At 39.6% G+C, this 15,220-nt stretch overlaps 1 protein-coding gene across 1 annotated transcript in view; it reads right to left on the reverse strand.

Annotated features, from left to right (window-relative positions):
• Window positions 1-1,124: 1,124 nt before the first annotated feature.
• The window catches only part of LOC121870895 (dynein axonemal heavy chain 3-like), a gene marked incomplete in the record, with an annotated part of 131,061 nt that continues 116,965 nt past the window's right edge, over window positions 1,125-15,220 (reverse strand). The window contains 3 exon segments of the mRNA XM_042372867.1: window positions 1,125-1,289; window positions 6,327-6,566; window positions 10,984-11,220. Of these exon segments, the coding sequence (XP_042228801.1) occupies window positions 1,125-1,289; window positions 6,327-6,566; window positions 10,984-11,220 (642 nt within the window).

The following is a 15,220-nucleotide window of genomic DNA, read 5'->3' on the forward strand; positions in this document are numbered from 1 at the left end:
TATTGAAAAGAAAACGGCTGTTACAGCCATACTGACCAGAACGTATAAAAAATTGTCCCAAACACAATATCTGAGAGAGAAACAAAATAAAAGTCACTCGATTTCCTCACCGTGCTAAGATGTATAAATACCCTATATAAAATCCTCGTGGCACTTAGTATTTCAGCTATTACAACAAAAATTTTAGCGGTGCTTTCATTGTGCGTATTTACACCCGATTCGCCAGGCAAGACGACGACGGTAGCAATGCGTGTGATGGAGGGTGTGGGAGGGGGTTTTGAGAATTGCAATTAAATGCCAGGTAGCGACGTGTCCTCGAAACACATCGACCCCATGGTTAACAATACCTTTTTTTTGGAGGACTGTACATTTCATTCTGCAACCTGGCATTTGTTTGTGTTTTTTGTGTATGTTTTTTGTATATGTGTTTCCATTGTTTTCCTAAGCTTGGCCAGAGGACATTAAGTGCTAGAGGCAGCAGTGGCATTAAGAGAAACAGGAAGGCAATTAATCTGATGTGAAATTACATGACAAGCATTATGTTTCTTGCTGGTAACTGTACTACAGTATTATTTCTATTTATGATTTTATTTGAGAAGCAGGTATTTATTATACTATTTTAGTGCATTATTTTACTTGATACATATAGATACATATAGTACTGTATTATATTTTGGGGGGTAAAAATTTTCCCTTTAAGAAGGCAAAATTTTCTTTGGAAACACATTGCCAATTATTATTACAGTATTGTTATTAATGAAATTATTATCATTATTATTATTAGCATTATTATGACAGTATTACTGTACATTATCATTATAATTCTTACTAATCTTATTGTTACTGTATTACTATTATTATAAAGCCCTGCATAAAAAGGATTAGCACTATAGATAATATCAATGAGCTCTCACATAGCACTGAAAGTAAAAACCTGTAAATTTTTTTTTATTAACTTTCTAAAATCCTATAAGAAGAAACCATTATTGTACCACAACAATATTATACACTACACTACCACAACATTACACACTACGCTACCAGGGACACCTGACAATACACAAGTGAGGGACACCTGGCAACACGACATCTTCTAACACATGAAGCAGTAGACCCACCAGAACCTACCAGTCTATAGTGCAGCAGTTAATGAGGGAGGGGAACATCCTGAGCCTGGTCCTGAAGGTGTCGCCTATGGGGGACATGGCCACTACCAAGTGCAGGTTGGCCCTCACTCGCTCGTTGAAGTAGCCAAACAGTGTCATAGGTGAGGAGTCCATCTTCTTACCCTTATTGGGATATTAATCTGAGGTTACAATATGTATTATATTGGTTGAGGAGTGTGGTCCACATTATAAATATAAGATGACCCAATGAAACAATTATCAGATGAAAGTAGGATACTCTTTCTTGTTGGGATATAAAAATTTTGTATCAATTGAAGATAACTGAAGATTAGTCTTCCCAGCATATTTTACTACAGTAGGTTAGGTTAAGTTAGTGTTAGTGTTTAAACATCAGATGAAATAAGCTGAGATGCTTAATCTTCCTGTGGTCCCAAAATTTTCAATGTTTAGCTGGACCTAACTCTAATAAACAAGATGAATATAGTGAAAATACTGTACAGTACCGTACATCTATAAACTTTATCTGAATTTCTAAGTTATGTACGTAGCGCTCAAGAACAGTAAAGTGATTTATCTACATGAATGAGTAAATAGTGAATAACACTTATTCAAAAAGTATACATATCCTAAATATACTACAACACAGCAACATGTACAGTAAGTATATGGTCAACAAGTGCATTACAGGAAACAAGTTGTAGTGGACGTCTCCCCTACAAACTGCGCATCGCATTCCAATGTGCCGCCTTCCCTAGCAACCAACCAGATGTTACCGTATCTTAGCAAGAAACTATTCACCGGCGACTTCTCGGGTTTTCCCACCATGACTCATAGCGGCTGCTGCGGGGTATATAAGCTCTGTCTCTCCATTGAGATTCATTCCTCCACCTCCTGCCTCAACATACACATTTCTACATAAAACATTACTAGAGGAATAAAGATGAGAGTGACCAACCAGCTCCACTAAGAACCTGGCAGGCCTCTCCATACAGTGTACCTTTAGACTAACACAACTAACACTTAACTAACACCTCAAAAAAAAAAAAATGTGACTACCCTCCCAGTTACACAAGGACCTGGGCGGGCTCACTAACTCCAACAATAACAAATAATAATAGTAAGCAGCATTATATAAATAAACCAATATTAATACAAAGGTCTGACGACCCAAGGGAGCAGAACAAAGACAAAACACCAATAAGAAAGATGAAGCGATCTGGTTGAGCCCAGATTCTTTCTACTCCTACTGTATTTCAGTTTCACCACTTTTCCTTCAACTCCTAATAATCTTCTTTCACCTCTTAACTAAAGACTTCGTATCGTATCGAGATTCATTCTGACCATTCTTCTTGAACAAGCAACACCTCCTCCTCCGCCGCTGCCTGGCTGCCCCTCGCATCTCCTCGCCTGCCTGGCGGTCCTCGCTCCCGCCGGCTAGCATGGCGACCCACCAGCTGTCCTTCCCTGAGCTTCCTCACCAACCAACTCTCATTCTGCCCATTTTCCTGAACAAGCAACATCTCCTCCAGCAAGCTCCACGCTGTTAACATTTCATTCAACCAGGAGGCCAGCAACAGGCAACATCTTCACTAACGAAGCTCCTGCACATCTACCTCCTTCAACAAGCTACTCACCGCACGTCTCTACCAAGCAGCCCCTCACCACACAGCATCTCCAGCACCAGACTGTCTATCATATAACTTATATATTATATAAGAAAACCACATTAGAGTTTCCTTCCATCCTGAGTGCTAGACAACATTAATATCTCGATACCCCTACAATCAAAGCTTTAGGCTTTGTATTAAATTGTTTCTAGTAAAATGAAAGATAAAAAGCAAGTGTTTCAAATACAGACATATGAAAGAGCATATAAAATAATGCCCAAAATGGGTTCCAAATTATACTGAGCGTCTACCTAATATTTAAAATAGTACTATTTTATCAACAATAGATTAAAGCACATGAATTCTGGAATCCAGTATTGTCAATATATCAGTAGGCAAATGTTAATAATAATTCTGACCCAGCACACAACATATTGTAGTAAATGTTATGAATTTCTAATTCAAAGTATTGTCAAAGACATTGTAGCAAATATAATATGAATTCCAGAATCCAGATTGTCAAATATGATGTAGTAAATATAAGGCCATGAATTTAGACCCAGCATATTATAATAAGTAAATGTTAACATGAATTTGGACCCAGTATTGTCAATATATTGTAGCAATGTTAACATGAATTCTGGACCAGTATTGTCAACATATTGCAGTAAATGAAGATGAATTTAATCAGTATTATTAATATATTGTAGCAATGTTAACATGAATTTTGTTCAAGTATTGTCAAATATAACAGTAAATATGGAATATGAATTTGACTCAGTATTGTCAAATATATTGTAGTAATGCAATGATTGTTCGAAATCCGTAAGCAGTGAGAGCTGTATATGATCGAAGACTGAAAATAAGTTGTTTAAGGCAAAAATAAACTTAAGCTCAGTGAATAATGAGGTGTTGCTCAGATATACGTGGCACAGAGGCCCCTCAGCCCCCGTGGGGGACTGGGCTGCCTTCTATGATAATCAAGAACGTATGCTTATATTATTGAAACAAATGCAAACACAAGACATTGAACAATCATACAACTATGATCAAATCAGGAAAATTATTCATCTCGCCTTAACTTCAGCAGAGGTTGGTTGAGGTTGTAAGTAACTTGCCATCATCATATCAGAAGTTTCACCAATATGCGTTAACAAACAAATTGCTTTTGAAGCTTCTTTTTCAGAATTTATACCAATTGGTTGTTCTTGATATCGAAATCGTGAGACCTGCCAGTATATCAAGGTAAAAATATTGATAATTCATTGAACGAAGCTAGTTCAAATCAAACTACCGTCAACAGTCTGATGGGTCCAGGGTATGCCAGCACAGCGAACAAGCAAAGCTTTAAAAGTGGCATGTGGTATACAAACCTCTGTTAGTGCCTAAGATAACAAAAATTTTGGAAATTGAACAATATGAAGGAGAGAGATAATCAAGTGACCTGTCTTAAAAGAGGGCCCATGAAAAGAATCAGCAACGTAGCAATTGCTGTGTACCATCCCACTACTATATATTTAGTACTAGTAATATGCCATACTGCAACACATAAATGTCTTTATCTGATAAGTTAGATGTCAATTGTTTGTTGGGAAATTATTAATACTAAGTTTTAGCCTGTAAGAGATATGTTATTTTGAGACAAGGACTTAGGTGGTAGATCAAATTAATAGGTCACTCGCTAAATATGTTCAAGAACATTTTCAGCAGTAAGGCACACCCAGTGACCATTACCCTGTATTGAAGGGTTTGTTGCTAACTTCAAAGCACAACAGTAATGGCTTTGCTTTCTCCAGACAATTTGCAACATGCATGAAATCTGTATTCTTTTACTCAGGCCAAGCCCCTGAAACAACATGGACTTGTTTGGTCAGGTTTCCAAAGTCACATTGTATTCCAAATTGTTGGAGTATAAAGAAGAGACAATTATAGTGAGTTTATGACTAAAATACCATAATTTGAATCCTTAACTTAAACGGTAAAATTTTGTGTGATAATCAAGACATCTCCTCACCACCTACGATTTAAAGTAAATTAAAGTAGTATGTCACCACCTGAAGACCAATTGCAAACGCCAGAAAATAATTCTCCTTGATCCACACTTTCGAAATACAAAAGGTTTCAAAACTGGGGAAGCTAAATAGTCAGAACTCTATACTTCCTAAAGGTGCCGTGAATTGGCTATTAACACAGGACCAAAACACACTATAGTTTTTTGTCCTCACTACTGTCTAGGCCAGAAGAGTCTCAGTCAGGTATTTATTATGGCATTATCTCAAAATGATTTTTTGCTAAGCAACTTAATTACAGTGTATTTATTTGATAATTTCAGTAGAAAATGCGGCAGACTAAACCTCGACATATCAGCTTCAAATTTGGCATGGAGTCTTAGATGTATAAGGAACAATGCCTGAAGAGTGCAGCTTTGAGCAAAATTTCACTGCCCCCTACTGTACATCCTACCTCTGGGTGGAGGAAGGGTGCTGGGGAAGGGCTAAGTTGGAGCAAAAAGTTCTCTCAGTCAGTCAGTCGATGTCACTCAGGAAAAGGGTTCATTGATTTGCTAAATACAGTTATGCACAGATTTAACAGATCACCTGAAGATTGCCTCCTCCAACTTGTTCTACTTGAAGATTAACCATTCTAATACAATACACGACAAACCAAACACTAACCAAACCTAACCGACCACCCTAATGCAAACCTAACCTAACCTAACCCTCCCCCCCCCCTTCTGATGGGGTTATTACTGATAATCTTTAGGTGAAATAAGCCTGGGGCAGGTGAATTTTCAGGAGATCCAATTTATCCTAATATTTGTTGGCAAAGTAAGTAAGTACAGGACAGGCATCCCCTGCCTTATAGAAACTCACGTTATGGAAATTCGCGCTTACGGAATTTGGTAATTACTGTATGACCAAAAATTCGGGATATGGCTAAAAAACTTCACCCTTACGGAATTTGGGTAAAAAAAAAAAAAGCAAGCCAAGTTCAGCAGTAAAAATATTTGACATTATTAGAGCTCAAGTCGTAAGAAAGATAAGGGATGACTAAAATTTATATATATTATGAATGGAATGGTCAGGTATAGTATTACTAAAGTACAGGTAAATTAAAGTTACTTATTATTAAGGGTTTAATATCATGCGAGATTGGTTTTTATTAAAGGATGAAGATCTTGTAATACTTTGATGAGTAAATGTTTTACATGAAAAGAATACAGTAATTGTATATTAACAAATTATGCATAAATATACTAAAAATTAGAAATATATAGTACATTATAAAGTAAATATTATAACTAAGTGAACCAAAAAACCATCACCTCATAACTGTTTAATGATTATTTTATCAACAAAATCCTAATTAAGCAGTTGCAGTTTGCTCTCGGCTAATGGTAACAACAACCCTTGTAAGAGATAGTCAATGTAAGGCATAAATTATTTTTTCTTCTTATTTCTCATATTATTATTAACCAACTGTTACTGTAAAACATACAAAAATGTACAGTATATGAATGATCTTAAGCATTACTATGGTACACTAAGTTAAATATCAAATGTTCAAAATTATAAAGATCTGCAGTACTCACCTCATCTTTGGCAACTGCTTGTATCTTTTCTAATATTTCTGCCTTTTCCTCATTGGTGTATAAATTAGGCAAATCTCCTGTGTTGAGTAATGTGTTAATATCCTCTAAGAAGCTTCCATCTTTGATCTGTGTGTCAGTAAGGAGAAAGACTATTGATTTTCCATCTCCTCCAGCTTTCATGAGTACTTTCTTAATGTCTTCTCTCCATTCTGCTACACCATAGGTCTTGGTCACCTCTATCTGTAGGGTGAAACATGAATCATGGAAGTTACTCTTCTTATTAACTATATCTGTAGTACTTATTAAATATTTGTGGCTTTATTGAGGGATCTGAAACACAATCAACTTTTCAATATTTATGGCTGAACCTCTGATGCATTATGGGTAGAACTTCTCTGATAAAAACACTGGCTGGACCTCCTATGATACAAACACTGGCTGGACCTCCTATGATATAAACACTGGCTGGACCTCCTTTGATACAAACACTGCTGGACCTCCTATGATACAAACACTGGCTGGACCTCCTATGATACAAACACTGGCTGGACCTCCTATTACAAACACTAGCTGGACCTCTTATGTACAAACACTGGCTGGACCTCCTGTGATACAAACACTGGCTGGACCTCCTATGATACAAACACTGGCTGGACCTCCTATGATACAAACACTGGCTGGACCTCCTATGATACAAACACTGGCTGGACCTCCTATGATACAAACACTGGCTGGACCTCCTATGATAAACACTGGCTGGACCTCCTAGTACAAACACTGGCTGGACCTCCTATGATACAAACACTGGCTGGACCTCCTATGATACAAACACTGGCTGGACCTCCTTTGATACAAACACTGGCTGGACCTCTATGATACACACTGGCTGGACTCCTATGATACAAACACTGGCTGGACCTCCTATGATACAAACACTGGCTGGACCTCCTGTAATTACAAACACTGGCTGGACCTCCTATGATACAAACACTGGCTGGACCTCCCGATTACAAACACTGGCTGGACCTCCTGATACAAACAGTGGCTGGACCTCCTTTGATACAAACACTGACTGGACCTCCTATGATACAAACACTGGCTGGACCTCCTGATACAAACACTGGCTGGACCTCCTATGATACAAACACTGGCTGGACCTCCTCGATACAAACACTGGCTGGGCCTCCTATGATACAAACACTGGCTGGACCTCCTATGATACAAACACTGGCTGGACCTCCTGTGATACAAACACTGGCTGGACCTCCTGATACAAACACTGGCTGGACCTCTATGATACAAACACTGGCTGGACCTCTATGATACAAACACTGGCTGGACCTCCTATGATACAAACACTGGCTGGACCTCCTATGATACAAACACTGGCTGGACCTCCTATGATACAAACACTGGCTGGACCTCCTATGATACAAACACTGGCTGGACCTCCTATGATACAAACACTGGCTGGACCTCCTGTGATACAAACACTGGCTGGACCTCTGATACAAACACTGGCTGGACCTCCTGTGATTACAAACACTGGCTGGACCTCATGATACAAACACTGGCTGGACCTCCTATGATACAAACACTGGCTGGACCTCCTGATATCAAACACTGGCTGGACCTCCTGTGATACAAACACTGGCTGGACCTCCTATGAAAACACTGGCTGGACCTCTATGATACAAACACTGGCTGGACCTCCTATGATACAAAACTGGCTGGACCTCCTATGATACAAACACTGGCTGGACCTCCTTTGATACAAACACTGGCTGGACCTCCTGATGCAAACACTGGCTGGGCCTCTGTAATTACAAACACTGGCTGGACCTCTATGATACAAACACTGGCTGGACCTCCTGTGATACAAACACTGCTGGACCTCTGTGATACAAACACTGGCTGGCCTCTGTAAATCAACACTGGCTGGACCTCCTATGATACAAACACTGGCTGGACCTCCTTTGATACAAACACTGGCTGGACCTCCTATGATACAAACACTGGCTGGACCTCCTGATACAAACACTGGCTGGACCTCCTATGATACAAACACTGGCTGGACCTCCTGTGATTACAAACACTGGCTGGACCTCCTATGATACAAACACTGGCTGGACCTCTCATGCAAACACTGGCTGGACCTCTGATACAAACACTGGCTGGACCTCTATGATACAAACACTGGCTGGACCTCCTATGATACAAACACTGGCTGGACCTCCTATGATACAAACACTGGCTGGACTCTGTACACGGCTGGACCTCCTATAATAACACTGGCTGGACTCCTAACACTGGCTGAACCTCCTTGGATACAAACACTGCTGGACTCCTGATACAAACACTGGCTGGACCTCCTTTGATACAAACACTGGCTGGACCTCCTGATACAAACACTGGCTGGACCTCTGTAGTACAAACACTGGCTGGACCTCCTGTAAACACTGGCTCCTATGATACAAACATGCTGGATCCAATTAAACACTGGCTGGACCTCCATGATACAAACTTGCTGAACCTCTGATACAAACACTGGCTGGACCTCTGTGATACAAACACTGTGGACCTCCTATGATACAAACACTGGCTGGACCTCCTGATACAAACACTGGCTGGACCTCTTGATGCAACACTGGCTGGACCTCTATGATACAAACACTGGCTGGACCTGATACAAACACTGGCTGGTCCTGATACAACACTGGGCCTCCTATGTACAAACTTGCTGGACCTCCTATGATACAAACACTGGCTGGACCTCCTTTGATACAAACACTGGCTGGACCTCCTAATTACAAACACTGGCTGGCCTCCTTGATACAAACACTGGCTGGACTCTTTGTTACTGGCTGGACCTCCTATGATACAAACACTGGCTGGACCTCCATGATACAAACACTGGCTGGACCTCCTGTGATACAAACACTGGCTGGACCTCTATGATACAAACACTGGCTGGACCTCCTATGATACAAACACTGGCGGACCTCCTTTGATACAAACACTGGCTGGACCTCCTGATACAAACACTGGCTGGACCTCCTGTTAAACAACGACACTGGCTGGACCTCCTATGATACAAACACTGGCTGGACCTCCTATGATATAAACACTGGCTGGACCTCCTTTGATACAAACACTGGCTGGACCTCCTATGATACAAACACTGGCTGGACCTCCTATGATACAAACACTGGCTGGACCTCCTATGATACAAACACTAGCTGGACCTCCTATGATACAAACAACCAAACACTGGCTGGACCTCCTGTATAAACACTGGCTGGACCTCCTGATACAAACACTGCTGGACCTCCTATGATACAAACACTGGCTGGACCTCCTATACAAACACTGATACAAACACTGGCTGGACCTCCTATGATACAAACACTGGCTGGAACTCCTATGATACAAACACTGGCTGGACCTCCTATGATACAAACACTGGCTGGACCTCCTCTGATACAAACACTGGCTGGACCTCCTTTGATACAAACACTGGCTGGACCTCCTCTGATACAAACACTGGCTGGACCTCCTCTGATACAAACACTGGCTGGACCTCCTATGATACAAACACTGTGGCTGAATCTCCTATGATACAAACAGACCTCCTATGATACACACACTGTGGCTGGACCTATACCAGAGGATAATCTTCAACTGGTATCACTTGGTACAATGTGTATTCCTTGTAAATAAAGATGTAAGAATGAATTGAACTGGTCGACTCAAGGAAAAACACAAATAATACTCCAAAACGGCATCAACATTACCCTGAGACTACTTTAACTACGAAAGATACATTCACCTAGCAAAAGTTAGGAGACATAACTGATAAAATTTTAATGTTTCTGTACATTAATTTTGTCCCCTAACTGGTGCTTACTGAGTGTGTTTAGTTAAAGCAGAATCTCAGCATGATGTTGGAGATATTTTTTAGCATTCTGCTTATGGTTCAGCTTCAGGAAACCCATTAGTTGCATTGTTTCTTCTTCGGTTATGAGGAATATCTTTGTATGAACCTTTGAGAACGTGAACCCCAGTCCATACCCCCTCATTGCCTTCTTGTATGACTTTCATGTAACTATTATTGGTATATTGGATCTTCTTTCACTTAATGACACTATATGTACATACAATACAATGACTTAGTTACTTAACAGTTGAGGTTCACTACAGAGAGAATTCTCTTCAATACTGATGTTATTCTCTTCTTTAGCTTTTGGAAGCACTTGTTACTGAGAGAAAACTATCACTTGAGTATTAATTTATTACTATACTGTAGTTTGAATGTGTTATTCAAACAGATATTTTCCCATTATTAAGCCTCTACATTGATTTACATCTATACTGTAGCTCCATCCTTCCATCCCACCCAGATGGGTCAGCAGGGTTAAGAAGAAAAAAAAATCTACCTTACTTTGAAGGCTTATTTATACAGTACATCAATTAATTAGACTGTCAAGCTGTCTGACTAATTTCCTCAATTACCTTCATAATTTCTCATAAAAAAATTTAAATTTACACTTTATGATCTGTGGGTGTCTATGTATTTACAAACATCTCTGCTTTACAGATGGAATGAGGTAAGGATAAAAATTACCAAGGTACTTATTGAATCAGAGGGTTGGCTCACTTGGAAGAGTTCATGGTTTGCCATGAAGGTGGCCAGCTTGGTGGCACTTTGGCGGCCTGAGCCAGCAAACCCAATGAGGAGGGCATGGCCAGAGACCTGCTGGAGGATGCGGCTGATGCGGGACACATGCTGGGTGATGTACTGGAACATGACCAATGACAGTGGCGACTTACTGATCACGTTGTACTCGTGCAGGTATGCCTCCATTACTTGTTGCAAGTCAGTCATTTCCAGTACCTGCAACACACGCCCGCAACACTTTAATGTACATCCAGTTTATAACAATTGCAAGTGTAATTAAATGCATGAAGAAGCACCCATGAGCAATTAAACAGTCACAGTGGTAATGAGTAACACTGTAAATCCCAACAGCTGACAAACAATTTGGTAGTATGCAGTGTAGAAACATATCCATAAGCTAAACCTGATACAGTACTGTAAGTCTTGTACAGTCATGCGCCGGTTAACGTCCGACCGAACAACGTCCGATCGCATATACGTCCGTGGCCCCCCCTCCCGCAAAAAAAAAAGTGACGCCTGCTGGACCACCACTCCACGACCCCCTGACGGAGACACGATGATCCTCCCCGTACTGGTCAGATATTATGTGTTAAAGGAATATGCTTCCAATCTTAGGCTATTTTTAAACATTTGCCTCCAAGTGTAATGTTAACCTACATCTATTGAGGATAAAATCTTTCACCTACAAATTGACAATAACACATTTGCTGTAATCAGACATATCTAGTTGCCTCAACAATTGCAACCCCAGTTGCAATTGGGGTTGCAATTTCAAATTCTGTGGCATTACTAAGTATAGTGAAGTCTCTGGTGCACTCTAAGATTAAGAGAGAAAACAGAGGACCCAGATGGTCCTGATGTGAGAGAAAACGGACTCGTATGACGGGGGACCAAATAAAAAAAGCATGGCTACATGTTTTGTGGACTACAGTTTTAAGCGTACCCTTTTCATCACTTTGTAATAAACCTAGCCATGCCTATGTGTGTTTATGATATTTACCATAACATTATACAGTGAACCCTCACTTTACGCAGTCAATTGAACCCCCGGCGGCCCGCGTAAAGTGAGAAACGCGTAAAGTGAACAACATAACATATGGGATTAATTGAAATAGAGACCGGGCCGACCCCCAAACTCCACTTTTTCAGACACAATACCTACGTTGTAGTAAAAATAACATCTTAATTTTATGATGGTATGCACACACAATTAATAATTAAGAGAAATATCAATAATATTAGGTTTTTTAACACTTACATTAGTAGAAAAGATGGCTGGGCACACGGGGATGGGGGGTTGGTTCCGAGGTAGAGGGCAGATTATTGGCCCTCACCTGTATCACTTGTATCAATTGTATCACTATCCACCACAGAGGCTTGCAGGGCCTCTTTGTCAAACCCCTCAAAGTCCATATCCTCACTATCATTATCACTATCAATGACTTGGGCCGGCTGTGGTGGGTGGCGGGTGAAGAACTCAGTTATGTTTTGATGACTGGGCGACCTTGTGCGCACCCTGCTCGCGCCGCTCTCCGCGTAAAAGGGTACACACACCGCGTAAAGTGAGCATTCTGTGTTCGACAGGGAACAGCGTAAACGTGGAAACGCGTAAAGTGGGACCGCGTAAAGCGAGGGTTGACTGTATATATATTTAGTGGGTCTAAATGGTCGTAAAATGGGAAACTTGGGGTTGGGACTTGGGTGCCTGAACCAATTAGAATAAATCCCATAGGTTCTGTACTTTCGTTATCGGCGGGGTCCCAATTAGGCGCGATAACCAAGGGATGACTGTACTGTATATACTTGTGACACTGGCCAGTTGCTTCTGGTGTTATGGTACAGGGGTACCAAGTGACAGCACTAGGATCCCGCTTCCTCTATCAAGGAATAAACAATTAAAATTTAAATTTAAATTGAAAAAAAAACATTCAAATAATGGGACCTAGCCAAACTAAATAGCCCTAGAGCGGGCACAGTCACGTATGCATCGCGTATTCTTATAGACTGTGCTGCTAGGCATAGGTTATCTAGTGAATTTAGTCAATATTGTACAGTAACAATGGACCTAAGTGCAAACCTGTATTGTACATGTACTAAATGATTTTGGTACTAAAATTGTTATGTCTATTGCAAATATAGCTTGTTTATACAGGTATTCAAATAAATTACTATCTTACAAGAATCCCTCCAATGTAAGTTATATTCACCCAGGTCATTTGGGTGGCAAATTATGAGAAGAGCTTAGTCACTCTTAAGTAATGATAAATAAACACGCAGGCAGGCCTTCAGCGCCAACTGTCAAATCTTATCTCAAATAAATAAACAAACAAACGCCAGACATTCTGTCACCTCACCTCCCGCCCCCTCCCTCCCAGACAAAAGATTGGTGATTTCTTTATGTTTAGTATTTTATATAATATCTCAGAATAAAGTTAGGATAATATAATTTGCATTGCTGAAATCCTTGCAAGACAGAGATTAATTTGAATATAAGCGTCATATATTTTGGTCAAGATATAAAAAATGTAGTACAGGTTGTACCTCTCTAGTCCGGCAACCTCGGGACCTGACCGGTGCCAGACCATGGAAATTGCAGTACCATGGAAATTCACCCTTTTTCTGGATAGATAGTGAATTGTGCTTATGCCTGGAAGCACTAGCACCACTTTCTCTGCGTCATGGTCTCTTTGAAGACATATTGAAGGGTTAAATGTCGTATAGTAGCTTCTCAAATTTCGCGAGTTTTTAATTCTTAACGTATTTTATTGAAACACACAAAAAATAAATAAATAAAAATTTTGACGGCGGAAACTTGAATTTCGACGGGTTTGAACGGCCCGCCAACGTGCAGACGACGTGCATAATCGTGTAAACAGCGTCATTTCTCTTATGTACAAGAGATTCATTATTGTTTATTACTGAATGTCTTTTTTATCGAATTAATGTTTATGTGTGCAAAATGAGCAATAAAATTCATTAATAATACGTAGAATATTAAAACACACGAGGAAATGACACAACATTGTTTTCGTTGATTACAAAACCAGTGACTGACTGGTTCTACATATAAAACTGAAGAAAATAAGACCTTGGTTGTAGCTGTAGTAAAATTAATATGGTTGTTTTAAGTAATGTTATTTAATGTTAATAAATGGAACAATAGAAGTAGCTAACGATAATGGTAAAGGAAAAAGAGATCGCATATGTAAGTGCGCATGCGCACACGTGAAAACATATCGTCATTACATTACATAAGAATATGAAAGCAACACTTATTTACTGTTCATATATATTTTAATTAATGTTTCTGAATTTGTTTTTATTGAATTAATGTACGTGTGTGCAAAATTAACAATACAATTTATTAATAATACGTGGAATATTAGAGGAGACGAGACGGCTGCCGGCATTGTTTATGTTAAAGCTTACGAAACCAGTGACTGATTGGTTCTACATATAAAACTGAAGAAAATAAGACCCTGATTTTAGCTGTAGTAAAATTAATGTAAAAAATGAATATGGTTGCTTGAAGTACCTGTAATGTTATTTAATGTTAATAAATGGAACAATATAAGTAGCTAACCATTAATGGTAAAAAAAAAAGTGAGACTGCTCGTATGTAAGTGCGCACATGTGAAAATATATCGTCATTACTCTACATAAGAATATGAAAGCAACACTTATTTACTGCTCATATATATTGAAGGGTTAAATGTTGTACTCTGTATAGACAAGCAGAGAGAGAGAGAGAGAGAGAGCAGCCGAACTGCCGGATGTAAACAAACCTTAATTTCCCGCGGCTTTTTTTTTTTTAAGGGGATTAGCCCACCCGGGAATAGGTCACTGACCCACATTGGGGCCTGAGGGGCAAAAATTTAATACTCCTGTAATAATAATAATAATTCAGATAAGTAAAAAAAAAAAAAAAAAAAAAAGCTGCCTATCTACCTATTGGACAAACTAAAATCGTTCCGGACCACGGGAGTTTCCGGACCACAGAATGCCGGACTAGAGAGGTACAACCTGTATATTAGTGTACAATACTGAAGTACATTTTATAAAAAGTTTTTCAACTGTATTTTTGGGTAGATTTACATAAATTTATTCATTTATTTTCATCCATTTACATGCACACACCATACTAAAAGAAACGTAAGAGAAATAAATGACCTTAGTGCAAGGCTGGAGTGCACATGTACTAATTTTATTACGGTAC

This window comes from Homarus americanus, unplaced genomic scaffold (assembly GCF_018991925.1).
Source record: "Homarus americanus isolate GMGI-L3 unplaced genomic scaffold, GMGI_Hamer_2.0 scaffold52512, whole genome shotgun sequence".
NCBI classification, from domain to species: domain Eukaryota; kingdom Metazoa; phylum Arthropoda; class Malacostraca; order Decapoda; family Nephropidae; genus Homarus; species Homarus americanus.